At 40.8% G+C, this 17,324-nt stretch overlaps 1 protein-coding gene across 1 annotated transcript in view; it reads right to left on the bottom strand.

The window, feature by feature from the left end:
• Positions 1 to 7,566: 7,566 nt before the first annotated feature.
• Tex36 (testis expressed 36) overlaps positions 7,567 to 17,324 on the bottom strand; it is a 52,604-nt gene continuing 42,846 nt past the window's right edge. Inside the window, exons 3-5 of the mRNA XM_027409130.2 lie at positions 15,422 to 15,553; positions 14,618 to 14,698; positions 7,567 to 8,138 (exon numbers count right to left, since the gene is read on the bottom strand). Coding sequence (XP_027264931.1) covers positions 7,854 to 8,138; positions 14,618 to 14,698; positions 15,422 to 15,553 — 498 coding nt within the window. The 3' untranslated portion in view covers positions 7,567 to 7,853. The remainder of the gene's footprint in view (positions 8,139 to 14,617; positions 14,699 to 15,421; positions 15,554 to 17,324) is intronic.

Genomic DNA, 17,324 nt, shown 5'->3' with positions numbered 1-17,324 from the left:
GACCACATACTCGGCAACATAGCAAACCTACACAGATACAAAAAAATGGAATAACCCCCTGTATCTTATCAGATCACCATGCTTTAAAGTTAGAATTCAACAACAACACAAATTGAAGAAACCCTACAAACTCATGGAAATTAAATAATGCACAATTGAACCATTCCTGGGTCAAGGAAGAACTAAAAAAAAAGAAATTAAAGACTTCCTAGAATTTAATGAGAATGAAAACACAACATACCTAAACTTATGGGACACTTTGAAAGCAGTGCTAAGAGGAAAGTCCATAGCAATAAGTGCCCACATGAAGAAACTGGAGAATAGTCACAAGAATTAACAGCACAACTGAAAGCTCTAGAACAAAAGGAAGCAAATTCTCCCCAGAGGAGTAGATACCAGGAAATAATCAAACTGAGGGCTGAAATCAATAAAGTAGAAACTAGGAAAACACTACAAAGACTCAATGAAACAAAGAGTTGGTTCTTCGAGAAAGTCAACAAGATAGACAAACCTTTATCCAAACTAACCAAAAGGCAGAGAGAGAGAGAGCATGCTAATGAACAAAATCAGAAATGAAAAGGGGGACATAACAACGGACACTGAGGAAATCCAGAGAATCTTCAGGTCATTCTTTGAAAACCCGTACTCCACAAAATCCGAAAATCTAAAGGAAATGGACAATTTTCTGGATAGATATCACTTTCCAAAATTAAATCAAGAACAGATAAGCAATTTAAATAGACCTATAACCCCTAATGAAATAGAAGCAGTCATCAAAAATCTACCAAACAAAAAAAGCCCAGGGCAAGATGGTTTCATTGCAGAATTCTGCCAGAAATTCAAAGGAGAGCTAATACCAGTACTCCTCAAATTGTTCCATATAAAAGCAGCAGAAAGGACATTGCCAAGCTCTTTTTACGAGGCTACAATTTCCTTGGTACCCACGCCACACAAAGACACAATGAAAAAAGAGAATTGCAGACCAATATCCCTCATGAACATTGATGCAAAAATATTCAACAAAATACTGGCAAATCAAATCCAAAAACACATTAGAGAAGTCATCCACCGTGATCAAATTGGCTTTATCCCAGGAATTCGGGGATGGTTCAACATACAAAAATCCATCAATGCAATCCACCATATAAGCAAACTGAAAAAGAAAAACCACATGATCATCTTTCTAGATGCTGAAAAAGCCTTTGACAAAATCCAACATCCCTTCATGATAAAGGTCTTGGAGAGATCAGGAATAGCAGGAACATACCTAAACATCATAAAACAATATATAGCAAACCAGCAGCCAACATCAAACTAAATGGAGAGAAACTCAAGGCAACTCCTCTAAAATGAGGAACAAGACAAGGCTGTCCACTCTCTCCATATCTCTTCAATATTGTACTTGAAGTCCTGGATAGAACAATAAGACAACAAAAGGAGATCAAGGGGATACAAATTGGAAAGGAAGAAGTCAAACTTTCACTATTTGCAGATGATATGATAGTTTACATAAGTGACCCAAAAACCTCTACCAGGGAACTACTATAGCTGATAAACTCCTTCAGCAAAGTGGCAGGATACACGATTAACTCAAAAAAATCAGTAGCCCTACTATATACAGAAGATAGAAGCACTGAGAAAGAAATCAGAGAAACATCACCCTTTAACAATAGCAACTAACAACATAAAATATCTTGGGGTAGCAATAACCAAAAAATGAGAAAGACCTATATAGTAAGAACTTTGAGTCTTTAAAAAAAGAAATTAAAGAATATACCAGAAAATGGAAAGATCTCCCATGCTGTTGAATAGGTAGAATCAACAGAGTAAAAATGGCAATCTTGCCAAAAGCAATCTACAGATTCAATGTAATCCCCATCAAAATCCCAACACAATTCTTCACAGACCTTGAAAGAACAGTACTCAATTTCATATGGAAAAACAAAAAACCCAGGACAGCCAAACAGCACTGTACAATAAAGAAACTTCCGGAGGCATCACCATCCCTGACTTCAAGCTCTATTATAGAGCCATAGTCCTGAAAACAGCTTGGTATTGGCACAAAAAATAGACAGGTAGACCAATGGAATCGAATTGAAAACCCTGATAATAACCCACGCACCTATGAACACCTGATTTTTGGCAAAGAAGCTAAATTTATACAATGGAAAAAAGAAACATCTTCAACAAATGGTGCTGGCATAACTGGATTCGGACATGTAGAAGATTGCGGAATGATCCATATCTATTGTCATGCACTAAACTTAAGTCCAAATGGATCAAAGACGTCAACATAAATTCAGCCACACTGAACCTTCTAGAAGAGAAGATAGGTGGAACCCTTGAACACATTGGTACAGGAGACCGCTTTCTGAACATAACATGAGTAGCTCAAACATTGAGATCAAAAATTAATAAATGGGACCTCCTGAAACTGAGAAGCTCCTGTAAAGCAAAGGACACAGCAAGACAAAACGCCAGCCCACAGAATGGGAAAACATATTCACCAACCCCACATTTGACTGATGGCTGATCACCAAAATATACAATGAACTCAAGAAGCCATCAAAACACCAAACAATGCAATTGAAAGATGGAGTGAAGAACTAAATAGAGAATTCTCAACAGAGTAATCCAAAATGGCTGAAAGACACTTGAGAAAGTGTTCAACATCCTTAGCTATCAGAGAAATGCAACTCAAAACCACTCTGAGATACCATCTTACTCCTGTCAGAATGGCTAAAATCAATAACACCAATGACAATCTATGCTGGAGAGGATGTGCAGAAAGAGGAACTCTACTCCATTGCTGGTGGAAGTGCAAACTTGTATAACTACTTTGGAAATCAGTATGGCTGTTTCTCAGGAAAATGGGAATCAATCAAGATCCAGCAATCCCTCTCTCGGGCATATACCCAAAGAATGCACACTCATACAATAAGGACATATGTCCAACTATGTTCATAGCAGCATTATTTGTAATAGCCAGAACCTGGAAACAACCTAGATGCCCCTCAACCAAAGAATGGATAGAGAAAATGTGGTATATTTACACAATGGAGTGTGGAAAAAAAAACAATGGAAACTTGAAAATCGCAGGCAAATGGATGGAACTAGAAGAAACCATCCTCAGTGAGGTAAGCCAACCACAAAAGATAAACATGGTATGTACTCACTCATTTTTTATTTTTAGACATAGAGCAAAGACTCACTAGCCTACAATCCACACTGCCAGAGGAGCTAGGAAACAAGGAGGACCCCAAAAGAAGATTGCATAGTCCCTCGAAGAAGGGGATGGGGACACAAACCCCTGACCAAATTGGAGCCTGGGGGCAGGGAGAGGAAGGAGAGTCTTCATCCAGTTGCTATTTGAAGCAGAAACAGACACTCACAGCTAAGCACTGAACCATACTTCTGGAATTCAGTTGTGGAGAGGGAGGAGGGATGAGCAAAGGAGCCAATACAGGGATGGGGAGACCTGCAGAAACAGTGGACCTGACCTACTGAGAGAATGGAAACCCCAGTCATAAAGCTAGGGAAACAGCATTGAACCAAACCAAGCCCTCTGAATGTGGCTACCAGCTAGGGGTCCAAGACAGTCTACTGGTCCTCTAACAGTGGAGCCAGTCTTTATCCCTAGAGCACAAATGGACTTTGGGAGTCCATTCCCTATGGAGGGATACTATTTCAGCCCAGATACAGCAAGGAGGGCCTAGGCCCTCCCCCAAACAATATGACAGACTTTGAAGGTCCTTGGTGGAGGGCCTCACTATCCCTGGGGAGGAGTCAGGGGATGGGTTGGGGTGGGTTGGGTGAGGAACATGGGAGGAGAGGAGGGTGAGGGAATGGGGGGATGGATATGTAAATATGAGTAATTAAAAATAAAAAACAGTAAACTGTAAATACTAACAAATGACTTCAAATTGTAAGTGTATTTTATAGGATAGAAACAAGAGTGGATGGTATCTATTATGGGATTGTTGAGAGAGAGAAGTGTTGAGATAAAGAATGTGTGAGAGAATCTGTACATATACTACCTGGAGAAGAAAACACGCAAAGCCAGCCATGGGAGGAAAATAAGGACTATAGTCAGAACCTGAGGAACACAGTTGTCACTATTTATTCTTATTTTCTTAGAAAACAAATTCCACATGCATGTGCTCAAAAAAATGCTTTAGAAGAAAAAACCTAATTAAGACTCTCAGAGATTATGCTCAATTAGATAAATATAAAATGTAACTATATAAAGGTACAATAGAAGTTGGGATTCTATGTTCCATATTAGAAGAAGCCACTATAAACCTAGAAATAAAACTAAAGCATTATCTATGCTAATGTTAAAAGTATACCTAGACCTACTCAAAGAATGATACCAAGTTACTGCTTTCATAAAAGATGGAATTATTTACATAGACAAATAAGGGAGAAGCAAATGGAAAAATTACTGGAACTTAATTTTTATTTTAGATTATTTTATTAGGAGTCCAAATGGGGGGAACAAATACAAGATTTATATATGGAAATCATTAACTTCTTCCTAGTCATAGCTAATCTAAAAGTGTAACTTAAAAATATTAAAAATTACCACCCAAACAAGCTCCAGAAAGACAAATGTGGCGTGTTGTCTCTTGCATGTGGTTGCTATGGGGACATGGGGGAATTTCAAGGGAGATGGTATAGATCACAGGTGGTATGAAGGGGGTAAGAGGTATAGTGGAGTATGAAGGACTAAGTGGGGTGGGGTATGGAAAGACAGGATACAGGATGGAGTGTATAGAGAGATAACTAACACTAAAGAACTTTGAAAATGCCATAGGGAAACCTGTTACTGTACAATTTTCTTAAAACACGCACACACACGTGCATGTGTGCGCGCGCGTGCGCGCGCGCGCGCGCACACACACACACACACACACACACAGAGTTTAAATGGAGTTACCCTGTAACAGGGAGCAATTCTTCTCCTAGACACCATAGGCTATCAAAAAAAGCCCAGTGTCAGGTGGGCTTTTCAGTGTGGTACCATAGACCATGCCCCCCAACATTACAGGATATTGCCATTGCTCTTAGTTATCCTGCAGAACTTGAGAGTCAGACCTTATTGCTAAGAATGCCTCTTTTTTTTGTTTGTTTTTGTTTTTGTTTTTTTTCGAGACAGGGTTTCTCTGTGTAGCTTTGGAACCTAACCCGGCACTCACTCTGGAGACCAGGCTGGCCTCGAACTCACAGAGATCCTCCTGCCTCTGCCTCCTGAGTGCTGGGATTAAAGGTGTGCACTACCAATGCCCGGCTCTAAGGATGCCTCTTAATGGAGTCATAGGACAGAAAAATCAAGCTGGTACCCACCTAGAAGCTTTATTTCTGCTGGCTAACTTCTATAGTGCTGAGGGTGCTATAGACACTACTGAAAGAGGAAAGTAATCATCAGTCTTACCCAGCTGTGAGCCTTTCAAGCCACAATTATGAGTGACCTGGCAAGATATGTTTGATGGTGCCATAGTGGCACCAATGTTATGGAAGTAACCAGCCACATACTGACTGGATTTAAAGTTCACTCCATAAGATGGCATTCATGCCTGGTGACTGGGGAATGTACTTCTTTGTATGTTTATCTTATTGATTATTGAATAAAATACTGTTTGGCCAATGAGACAGTAAGTTAGACAGGACCAGGAGTCAAAGAGGATTCTGGGAAATGTAGTAGAGACGAGGTGATCCAGGCAGGAAGTGACATAGCAAGGAGACTCATATTTAAGAAAGGGGAAAAAGGAAGTGTCTCTCTTTCCCCTCCGCTCCTCCTCCAATGGCAGAATGTGATCCACCGGCAAGGAGGGACCCCAATAAGGCGTCCAATAAGATAAGTCTTATAAAATATATAGATTTATGATAATTGAGACTGAGCTAACAGATGAGAATCCTAGTCATTGGCCAAACAGCTTTGTACCTAATGTGTCTCTGTATTATTTTGTCCATCCATGCAGCGGGCAGAACTTGGGCGGCTGGCAGAGACTGCACACGTGGCGGTAGGGCTTGGGCGGCTTTGGCAGAAAGATTTATCGTAACTGTTTTGTTTGGGTGGTTTTTTGTTGTTTGTTGTTGTTGTTTGGTTTTTCAAGACAGGGTTTCTCTGTGTAGCTTTGAAGCCTATCCTGACACTTGCTCTGGAGACCAGGCTGGCCTCGAACTCACAGAAATCTGCCTGCCTCTGCCTCTGCCTCCCCAGTGCTGGGACTAAAGGCATGCACCACCAACACCCAGCTTCATGCCTGGTACTTTTAACTGGGACAAAAACCCATGACTCACTAGGTCACAGCCTTATAGAAGAATCTACTACTGCTATTCTACTAAATAGACATAGTAATAAACTCTCCCCTAAATTCTTATCTACATAGATTAGTGTATCTCTCAACCCTCATTGGGGAAACTTCTTTTTTGTAGTAGATGATGGTTAATACAGAGACCCAACACTGGTCAATGATCAGATAATAAAATACTATGGAGTACTGATCTCTATATCACACACACACATACAAACTGCTTGTATACATTTGAATAAACATGAACACACATACGTGTACAAAGAAGAAAAGGGAAAATAGAAGCAAAATCATTAATTTTTTTCATCTATAAATACCCAAAACATAATGGGAAGAGAGAAAAATGCAAACTCACAGATACAATTGGCAAGGGATTAGCGGGTCCCAGTCTTTCCAAGGCAATTTGGTCATGATGTTGGATTGTGTAACCCATCCAATCCTACACCAATGAGTTAAGCTTTCATTATCTGCCCTGAGGTACACACAAGCATGAGCCCAAAGAGGCAGATCTAACATATCTACAGAGCATGCTCCCTGTGAGTCTACAGTTGCTGTAGAAGGATTCCAAAAGTTATTAACAGTCCAATTGCCTACTAAAAAGAAAAGCATTTCTAAAAACCTAGTGCACATCCACACTTGGAGATGAAGCATAGCTAGTTCTTTCTAAAAACAATTTTTGAAAGATTCACTTTAATATTTTATATGTGTAGGGGGGCATTGTGCAGGTGCCTGTGGAGGCCAGAGTTCATGAGATTGCCCTGGAGTTAGAGTTACAGGGAGTCTAAGTTGTCCAGTGTAAGTGCTGGGAATCAAACTAGTTTCCTTTGCAAGAATAGCACACACTCGCCGGGCGGTGGTGGTGCATGCCTTTAATCCCAACACTCGGGAGGCAGAGGCAGAGGATCTCTGTGAGTTTGAGACTAGCCTGGTCACAAGAGCTAGTTCCAGGACAGCCTCCAAAGCCACAGAGAAACCCTGTCTCGAAAAACCAAAAAAAAAAAAAAAAAGAATAGCACACACTCTTAACCACTAAGCCATCTCTCTAGCCCATCAGATAGTTCTTAAAAAAAAAAAGCTATATATGATGTTGCAAGAAAACCAAGGTACATGGCTAGATAGCAAAATTGAGCTATGAGATATTACATAAGGCGAGACAGCATCCACCCAAGCTTTCGTGGATCTATATGCATCTATTCAAATGCACATGCATAGAATCCAAACAAGTAGTTGAATGACTTTTAGTGGCAGGACAAGGATTGACTGTAAAACAGAATCAAGGAGACTTTTGCCTCCTCTGCATTGTTTGGAATTTCAGAATGAAAATTATTCATATATGAGTAACATAACTTCTTAACTCCCACAAAGGTAAACAATCTTAGCAGTTTATTTACAGGTGCATATAGCCTACACATCTTGGTAAGAATTTGAATATCTTTATCCTTATGAAAATAATAAAAGTGTGGATTCAGAGACATATACTTTATGAATGCCTGATGAGATGACATCACAAACCTCATCAAGAATCTTCTGGAAGGATTAGGGATCCTGTGGAGAGGCAGCCTTTCTGTCAACAGAAAACTTCTTATTTGGAAACTCTTTAAAACTTTGATTGGGAACACACGTGAAGGCACTCCATTTTTTATCGTAAGATCTAGGGAAGCGTCGGAAAGTTGAGATTACCATGGCTTCCTTTTGTACATATGACATTTGGTTATTTGAAAGGCCATCAAAACGGGATGGGATGAAGTCACCGGCCCAGAGATTGAAATTTCTAGAAAGGTGTTGCCTTTTCTCTGGGGAGATCTTCTTGCGTCCCAAGCCCTAGGGAGGAAGAACAAAATTAGGGGGGAGATGCACAAGGTCAAACAGTTCTGAGGATGTCAATGAAACCAGCAAATGACGTGCATATGTTTAAATGCATACAGAAGACAACCATTATAAAAGCCAATCGGTTGAATATCAAAAGTCAGCAACATCCTGGCAGTGTCTTTTTGCTGTTCTTTGTTCCTTTGCCATGAAGGGGACTGGACTTTTAAACACAAGGAAGGTAAAATCAGAGGGACCCCAGCCATATATATCCTGCTAATCGCTGTCACTTCCCAGGGAAGCACCACTCTTGGCTGCCTCTGAGGAGTGGCAGATTGACTTCTTTTCCTACCCTATGGCATCTCCCAAAGGGAGCAAGATCTCTGGCCTCTGTACACAGGCTTGCTTGTTAGCGGTTGGCACCTTACATGTGAACCTGAGAATCGTCATGGATTCAGAATTAAACAGTTGAGTCATCACAATGGGGTGAAAATGAAGAAAGAAAATGGATGTTGGCACAAAGGAGTGAAAAGAGATAGACACCAGGTTACACAGACTCTGCGTCAATACAATGAGGCTAACTGCTCACAAGAGCCCATCAGTCAGATGGCAACAGGGCCTCATAGGATGCTTGAATCAGAATGTAAGAGAAGTCCACAAAGTACCACAGCGGGCATCTGCCTCTCTACTTCAACCAACCTCAAATCCAACCTCAAATCCATGTAAGTCAAATGGAAAGTCTGTGTGTGTGTGTGTGTGTGTGTGTGTGTGTGAGTAGCAAAAATACTTTAATCACATCTGAACTGAACATCATAGGCCTTTTCTTTTTCATATTTCCCTAAACAATATTAAAACTATTTCCACAGCATTTATAATACATAGTAAGTAGTCTAGAGGATATGCATGGGTAACATGGGTAATATGTAAATGTCATGACATTGTCTATAAGAGACAGGCATCTGCTGATTTTGGTAAAAACAGAGGATTCCAGAACCAATCCCCACAGATACCCAAGATGACTACATTTATATACTGTAGCTAGAGGGTAGGGAAATACCCAGGAGCAGTGCAATGGCTCCTGATTTAGTCTGTACAGACCAGCCAGTGAGGTTTGGGAAGGGAATAAAGGGGGAGAGAGGCTCTGGGGGGACAAAGAGAAGATGCTGAGCACATTACATCTTTTGGAGAAGTTATTTGAGGACATCCAGCAAAATGAAAAGGAAAAAAAAAAACCAGCATAGGGAAGAGCTGCAAGGAAAGCAGCCGGCAATATACCTTGAAATACTTGCTGAACATGTGGCCATGAAATATATTGGAAAATTAAGAGGAAGGAACGAGGAGAGAGCAGGAAGTGCTGGACACAAAAGGGAAAGGGAAGAGGAGGGAAGGGAAGAAGACAGGTGAGAGGGTAGAGTGGAGGAAAGTTGTAGGGTTTTAGTCACACTGGAGCAATCGGGACCAGTGGCTGAGCTGCAGATGGAAGTCCCTTTAGGGCTCATCTGGAGACCGAGAGAAGCCAGCTAAGGCCAGCACTCTACCAGCCCCAGAGAGGAAAGAACAGAGATAAGGCCCTCAGAAGGGCCTCTTTATCCTAGGGGAAGTCTGCTGGTGTTCATTTTGTATCCAGAGAGTAGTACCTTGTCAGTACACATTTTAAACATTTGTATTTGAAGATAACTATTAGTAAAAAGTCAGCAGAAATCAGAATAAGCAAACCAATTCAACTGATAGAACATTGTGTGAGGAGAGAACAAAAAGAGAATAAGATAGTTAAGAGATAGAAAGTGAGTGACAGGTGTTAAACATGTAACTGTCATAATAATGTGAATGGCTTAAATTCTTATATGGGGAAACAGTGACTCTTGGGTATTATTTTTCTTTTTAATTAGGCTGCACTTCGTTTATATTGGAAGACAAACCCAAAGCCAAATGGCTAAAGTTCATGAAGACAAAAATGGGATATCTATATCAGTCTCCCTCCCACCAAGACTCCAGGACAGTTATAGAAGAGAGAGCAGAAAGATTTTAAGAGCCAGAGGTCAGGGAGGACCAAGGTAAAACATTGTGCCCTGAACCTGACAGGACTTATGAACTCACAGCTGTTGTGGTTGTCTGCATAAGACCTGGACAAGATCAAGCTAGTCAACAGTACAGCATGGAGTACTCGAGGGCTCAGTACCCCCCCCACCCCAAGCTGAGGAGCTACAAAGAGTTGATGGCTTCTAGGAGACAGAGGGTCTGTTTTCTTTAAAAGTATGGCCATAGTAGGTGAAAGGCTTCAGTGGAAGCTCCCATAGCCATGAGTATGCAGGCCTTGGTGGGTTATTAAAAAAAAAAAAAAAAAAAAAAAAAGGACATGAAGTTGGGAAGGGGTGGGGAGCTGAGAGGTGGATCTCAGAGGAGTTAGGGCAAAGAGTAGGGTGAATTTGATCAATACACCATATGTGTGTGCAAAATGCTCAAAGAATTAGCAAAAGCATTTTGTAAGTCATAAAGACTAAGGAACTGCACTCCATTGTGCAACACATGCAAGGAAAGATCCATGGCTAAAAAGGACACATAGGCTGAGAGATACTTGCAACAAGCCTTTTTCTGTCCCTCTAGCCAGCTCCAAATGATGGCACAGAGACTTGAAAACTTGGCCTATAGCTTAGACTTGTTCCTAACTAGCTCTTATTACTTAAATTAACCCATTTTTATTAGTCTATGTTCTATCACATGGCATTACTTCTCTTCCATCTTGTAACTCCTGTTTGCTCTCTGTGTCTCCTGGTATCTCCTACATACTTATATTCTTCCTTCTCTTCCTTTCTCTCCCCAGAAATCCTGCCTATACCTCCTGCCTAGCTATTGGCTTTTTATTACACCAATCAGAGCAATGCATCTTTACACAGTAAACCAATATCCCGTAACAGATACTCACAGTGCTAAATGGCAAAGCCATCAAGATAAAAATAAAACAATCATGAATTTTTATTCAACAAGAAATGATACCAAACTATTTAAAGAAAAACCAAAAAGTGTTGAAATTTAAGAGTAACTCTTAGGAACAGAAATTGACAGACCAAGAAAAAAAGAGTAAGAAATATTTTATAACATAATTAGCAGTCCCCAGCCAGTAATTTTGCAATTAAATGCTGGACTATATAATCTTTTTAACTACTAATGAGACACTTTAAAATTAATCACATGCAAAAATAATCTCTACTACTCAAAAAGGCAAAATCAGAGTGTCCTCCATAAAACTCAAGTAACACCAAAATCAGATATCAGCAACAAATAGGTAACCTAACCAATTCTAGCCACATCAGAAATTCAAGGAATCTTCCAAATAGCTCTGTTAAAAGAGAATTTAAAAATTAAATAAAGATTATTTGGAGGCAAATACTAATCAGACAAATTAGGTCTGATTAACACAGATTTTAATGATGTGTTTGCCTAAATGTTATTTGTTCATTTATTTGCTTGTTCTGACTTCTGATATTTTCCTAATAGTTACCTTCAAGTGTAAATGTTTAAGAAGTGTATTAAAAGGTACTACCCTCTAAATATAAAAATGATTGCCTGCATATTTCTCCAAGAAAAAAGCAACCACTTCAGAAAGGTTTAGCTCTGTTCAGATAATGGAACAATATTAGAATTATTAGTTAGGTCTGAATAATAATATCTTACTGGTACAGCCAGAACTAGAGAATATTCATAGTTTTAATAATCTCATTAACAGAAATGACACACATTTGAATTCAACTGTCAACTGAAGAACATTTTAGATAGAAAAGTACAGGTACTTTGATTGACATTATACCATTAAATATGAGATGGATGAGATAAATTTTTAGGCAAACACACTGTTAAACTCTATGCAATAGAAAGCAGGAAGTTTGAATAGACTAGTAGTCAAGGTAAAATTCAAAAACCTTGTTCTAAAAAGTGTATCAAACCTAAACAGATTCATGAACCATATTATTTAGCCAGTGCTGCCTGTGCAGTAGACAACTCCACTGAGCTCCCAGTGCTGTCCTGGGTCCTGTGGGCAAGTTCTATCAAACCACTATAAACTAAAAATCCAAATGTTAAGAATATGTAAGCTTTTCTAGAACACAGAAAGCTGGGAAACTTCTGGAACCTTCCCGGAGGCTCTCATCACCCTGTTAAGATGTGAGGGTCTAAGCCTGCTTGTGCCATTAACAAGATACACTCTTCTGTGGATCTGTCCACTAGTCCCTGGCCAGCAGCTAATCACAGGCTAAACTGTTGAAAAGGAAAATGAGGATGCAAATTTTATTTGGAATTTTATATAAGTCTGAGTTGACTTTTAAAAATATTTATTTACTTATTTATTATGTATGTAAGTGTGTGTGTAGGTCAGAGGACAACTTGTGCAAGTTTGTTCTCTGTTTCTACTGTCTCTTCAGCTTGGCAATACGCACCCACTGAGTCATCTTACCATCACTTATTTGACTTGTTTGATGAACCTCATTGTGGCAATTTAGAAAGCACATTAAGTGGCTGGAGAGATGGCTCAGTAGTGAAGAACACTTATTGCTCTTGCAGAGGACCTAGGTTTGATTCCCAGTATCCACATGGTGGCTCACAACTATAACTCCAGTTCCAGACAAAACACTTATACACATAGAGTAAAATAAAAATAAACATTTTGTTATAAAGAAAACATTAAGCACTCTACTTAAAGAGGGAAGGGTAGAAATTATGACTCTGCATTCAATACGCTGCCAAAGGAAAGCAGGTTTTTTGGTTAAGCTTGGAAGATGGTCGTGTGGAGGGAAAGGTTTCTCTGAGCTTGATATTTCATCTCAGTGTTTCTCGGTCTGCTCATTTCTAAATCAAGGATAAGAGTAATTAGCCCACAGGAGTGCTACCGGGCTTAAACAAGATGATACAAAACACTGGTGTGTCTTAAAGTCTTAATAAACAAAGGGTGTTGCTAATAGCACCTTTGCCATGTGGCTTGTCAAGTTTGGTAAGTGTTCCTGAAGCTCACCCAACACATACTTCTGCCTAAAATATGCTAACCTGTGGTGTCCAGTGCAGCAACCACTGGCCACTAGTGATTGAGTGCTTGAATGTGAGCGGTTTAAATTGAGATTAGTAACATGTAAATCAGATTTTAAGGGCTTAGTTTAAAAAGGGAAATGTAAAATAACTGGTTATAATTTTTATGGAGCTGATGAGATGCCTCAGCAGGGAAGGGTTACTGACATTGAGCCTGAAGACTCCATCCCCAGAGCCACATGGTGGAAAGAGAGAACCAACTCCTACAAGTTGTCTTCTGACCTCCACCCACACCCACACATGCTCACACCCACACCCACACACAGTAAATGTAAAAAAAAATTCAATTACTTTAAAGCTTAAACAATTTGTATAATTTTATGTGAATTGCTCTATTACATATTGAATTGATAATCGGGGGAAAGAAATACTGGGTTAAATAAAATATGCAAATACCCTTGGACTTATGGTCCAATAAACCCAATGGAAGCAGAAAATATTCTAAGTTGAAAATTCATCTGGTGTGACCTTTGTAGGTTTCAAACAGAACACATGAAGTTGAAAGAAAAAAGTGGCCACAGAAATAGGAGAGGAATTGGAGGGAAGGAGTGGAGGTAGGTTAGATCAAAACATTTTATGTATATGTATGAAATTCCCAAACAAGAAAAAATGATTTTTTTTAAAGAAACAAGATGCATCTGGCCCAACTTGGTAACATATTACACTGTAGAGCATTAAATTTGTCTTGTGGTGCTTGTGTGGCTAGCTGAGAGGTGTGACCCAATGCCAATGACACAGCCTCACAAGAAACACAGATGCAAAATACTTATACCTGGCAATAGCCCAAGAAAAAGGCAAAATTCTAAGTCTGAAGTTTTACTGACTCTGTTATTTTCATAGTATCATAACGTTGGAAATTTTAAGTAGACCATCTGTTTTATTAATTTTACCTGGTTTTTAAATTTTCCTGTTGCTACTAGAACTTTGAAAATTACACTCGAAGCTTGTGTTATATTTCTCTACCCAATGCTATGTTAAACTGCTAACAAGACCTTAAGCTCTCCAGTGGCAGGGGACTTGCCACTCCTGGGATAACTTGAGGAAATCTCACAAGAGACAATTCCAAGGGAGGACACTTGGTAAGCATGGCCTGCCTATGCTTGAATGGAGGCAGAAGACTTCTGCAGACTTGAAACACTCCACCCAACTCTGAGAGCTTCAAGAGGGGGCTTTTGTTTTGTGACTTTTCGGGTGTCTTGTTGAAGACCCTGAACCATTTTGGCTTTGTTCCACTTTTAAGGAACACATGTCTTCCTGTAACCTGTGCACCTTGGAAATCAAGAGACCCATCACTGCTCCCCATTCTACCAGTTGCCTGCTTGCTGTGCTAGTGATGGGTCCCTGGGCCTCCCACACGCTAGGCAAGAGTTCTACCACTGAGCTGTACCTGAGGCCCTACTAGTTTTCAAGGAAGTACTCACAGCGTCAAAATAGTATCCAGAGTTCTCAAAACTGTGGCGATTGTCGTGCACAGAGAAGGGAAAGCTTTTTTTTTCTGCTTGCTGGAGAGGAACAGGAGAGAGATGAAAAGGTACATGTCAGAACTATGGGATACCCTCAGACTGGGGCACAGTGATGGGGAAGGAAGAGGGATGGGACAAAGGAACCTCTCAATATGGCTAATGAAGTCCATCACCAGCATGGAGCGAACAGCACAGAAGAAGGGATATGGGCAGGCACAGGGCTTCCAAACTCAACCCTATTACCAAATCTATGAAATCGGAAAATTTCTCTTTCAAAATGTCTTTGGAGGTAAGGAGGCAAAAGTGAATAGATGCAAAGAACCAAATTCTGGCAAGGGCTTTTGACAGCTTGGGAGCCAACCTCTTATATAACTAATAAGGATGGCAGAAACCAAATCGGATGGAAACCTGACCAGATCCTAGAAACCCTGAGGCTTTGTTCCCAGAAGCCTGGCATCTGAGTTAAGGCTCACAGTGAGTGCAGCTGATGCTGATGTTAAAACCATTCTGCTTCCTCCTTCATACCATTGAGGCCGGGGCAGTTTCTCATGAACTGACCAGGGAGGCAGACCATGACTGTTAATGACTAAAGGTTCCTGTGGACAATGGCAGCTGATTGTTTGGACCAAGTGGCAGCTCTAGCTGCAGAGCACTTGGATACATCACAGGGAACTATGGCAAATGGGCAAATGGGTCTGACCAAAATGCTACCTCCTCAGAAAAGCCCCAGGATCCTGTATCTGGGATCCAAGCTCATCTTACTTTCTCTCGGATTTTGTATATTGGTGGCAGCTTCCTCTCCACCTGCTGAGACAAGAATGGACAGTTGATTTCCTTCAGGGTAGTGCTTGTGATGGATTCTGGCGTCTTCTGCACCATTCCAATGTGAGGGAACTGGAAACACAGCATGTGACTTGATTAGAACCAGATACAGCTGAATCTGTGTGCCAAGTGTAGGCTTCCTCTGCAAGGTGATTAAAACCTAGTTTGGGCACTTCTGGAGTGCTGGGGAAATGGTAAAAACCCATGTAACTTTGAAGCACTCCTTCCAAACAAACATTTCAAGCTTTCCTATTCAAGGTGTCGGGGAACTTGGAAATGTTTCCACATTCTGGGCAAGAGTGGAAGTGGAAGTACTGGGAGATGGCAGAATTGTGTGGTCTGAGGTCCTTCTCTGGCCTGGGAGCCCTGGTACTTGGAACCTAGTGTCCAGCCCATGTTCTCAGAACTGGGTCAACTCTCAGCCCTAGAGGTTACCAAGCATGCTAGACTAGCTGGTCAACACCCAGATCTCCTGTCTGCTTCCATCTCACTATCACTGGGATTGCAACCGTGTGCCACCATTCCCAGCTTCTTATGTGGGTTCTAGGGATCAAACTCATGTCCTTACACTTTCAAGGCAAGTATTTTACCAAGAAAGCCATCTCCCCAACCACTCTCTTCCCTTTTGAAGTATAAAGACATTGGTTAACCGTAATTATCTCTCCATTCCTCCAAGTTAGGATACAACTGTATGTTCAGGTGGCTTTTGATTGACATCTGTGCAAGAGTGTGTTAAGTAGGTAGGTTGGGAGCTTGTGTTATGAATTCAATCAATATTGTAGGTATTCTCTCCAGCTGTAAAGAAGCTAGAAGACACATAGGACTTAGAAGAAGTGGACAGAAGAAAGAAACAGAAGGAAGTATTGTTGAGAACAGAGGGCTATAAAGGTCAGTTTTGTGCTTAAACAACATGGCACTGGTAGGGCTATCTGGCATAAATCAGCTGAAATATGACTGACACAGGACATTGGAGGACTGTGAGTCAGCACAAAATGAATGATACTAGATGTCCTGGGAACCCCAAAAGTGAGCAGTTATGTGCTATGTGTTGTAACTATGACTGGCAGAGTGCTTTTTGTGAGGGTTCTGTGTGAATGTGGCCTTAATGTCAAAGGCTCAAGTCTTTGCCTTTTCCAAGCTGTCTGTGTATTTCTGTCTGCAGGTTCATGTGTCACCTGCCTGTATGTGGCTATAGTGTGTACCAATGTGTGCCTGGGTGCCTGACAGTGGCTCCCTACCTAGTATATGGAATATGTCTTTATGAGTCTACAGTTTCCCAGTTCTCTTCAAGCTCCCAGGCTCCATGACCTTCCTCCTTTCCTGACCCTCACAGGTGTATAACCCAGCACCATTGATGTGAACGAGTAACCTGTGCACACACAACAGGTAACTTAGAAGAACACAGTTATTTGGTGGTTAGAAGAACAACCACCAAATACGTCTCCGTGGCTGCCTGTGGGGTGAGAAGAAGGAGAGCAGTGAAACCGAGACCACTAGGCAAGCCCACTGGCTTTACGAATGCATACCCTCCTGTCACATAAGAAACGGCCTATGAAAATGGATGGAACTTGAAGAAACCATTCTGAGCGAGGTAACCCAATCACAAAAAGACAAATATGATATGTCCTCACTCATATGTGGATTTTAGACATAGAGTAAAGGATTACCATCCTACAATCCACACTGCCAGAGAAACTAGTAAACAAGGAAGACCCTAAAAGAGACAAACTTTGTCCCCTGGAGAAGGGGAAAGGGTCACCATCCCCTGAGCAAATTGAGAACATGGGAAGAGGGCGGAGGAAGCTACGAGAGTGAGAAGGGAAGAAAAGGAAGGATACAGAGG

This window comes from Cricetulus griseus, chromosome 3 (assembly GCF_003668045.3).
Source record: "Cricetulus griseus strain 17A/GY chromosome 3, alternate assembly CriGri-PICRH-1.0, whole genome shotgun sequence".
Lineage (NCBI taxonomy): Eukaryota > Metazoa > Chordata > Mammalia > Rodentia > Cricetidae > Cricetulus > Cricetulus griseus.
Note: the sequence above shows the minus strand (reverse complement) of the source record. Positions and strands in the feature narration are given on the sequence as shown.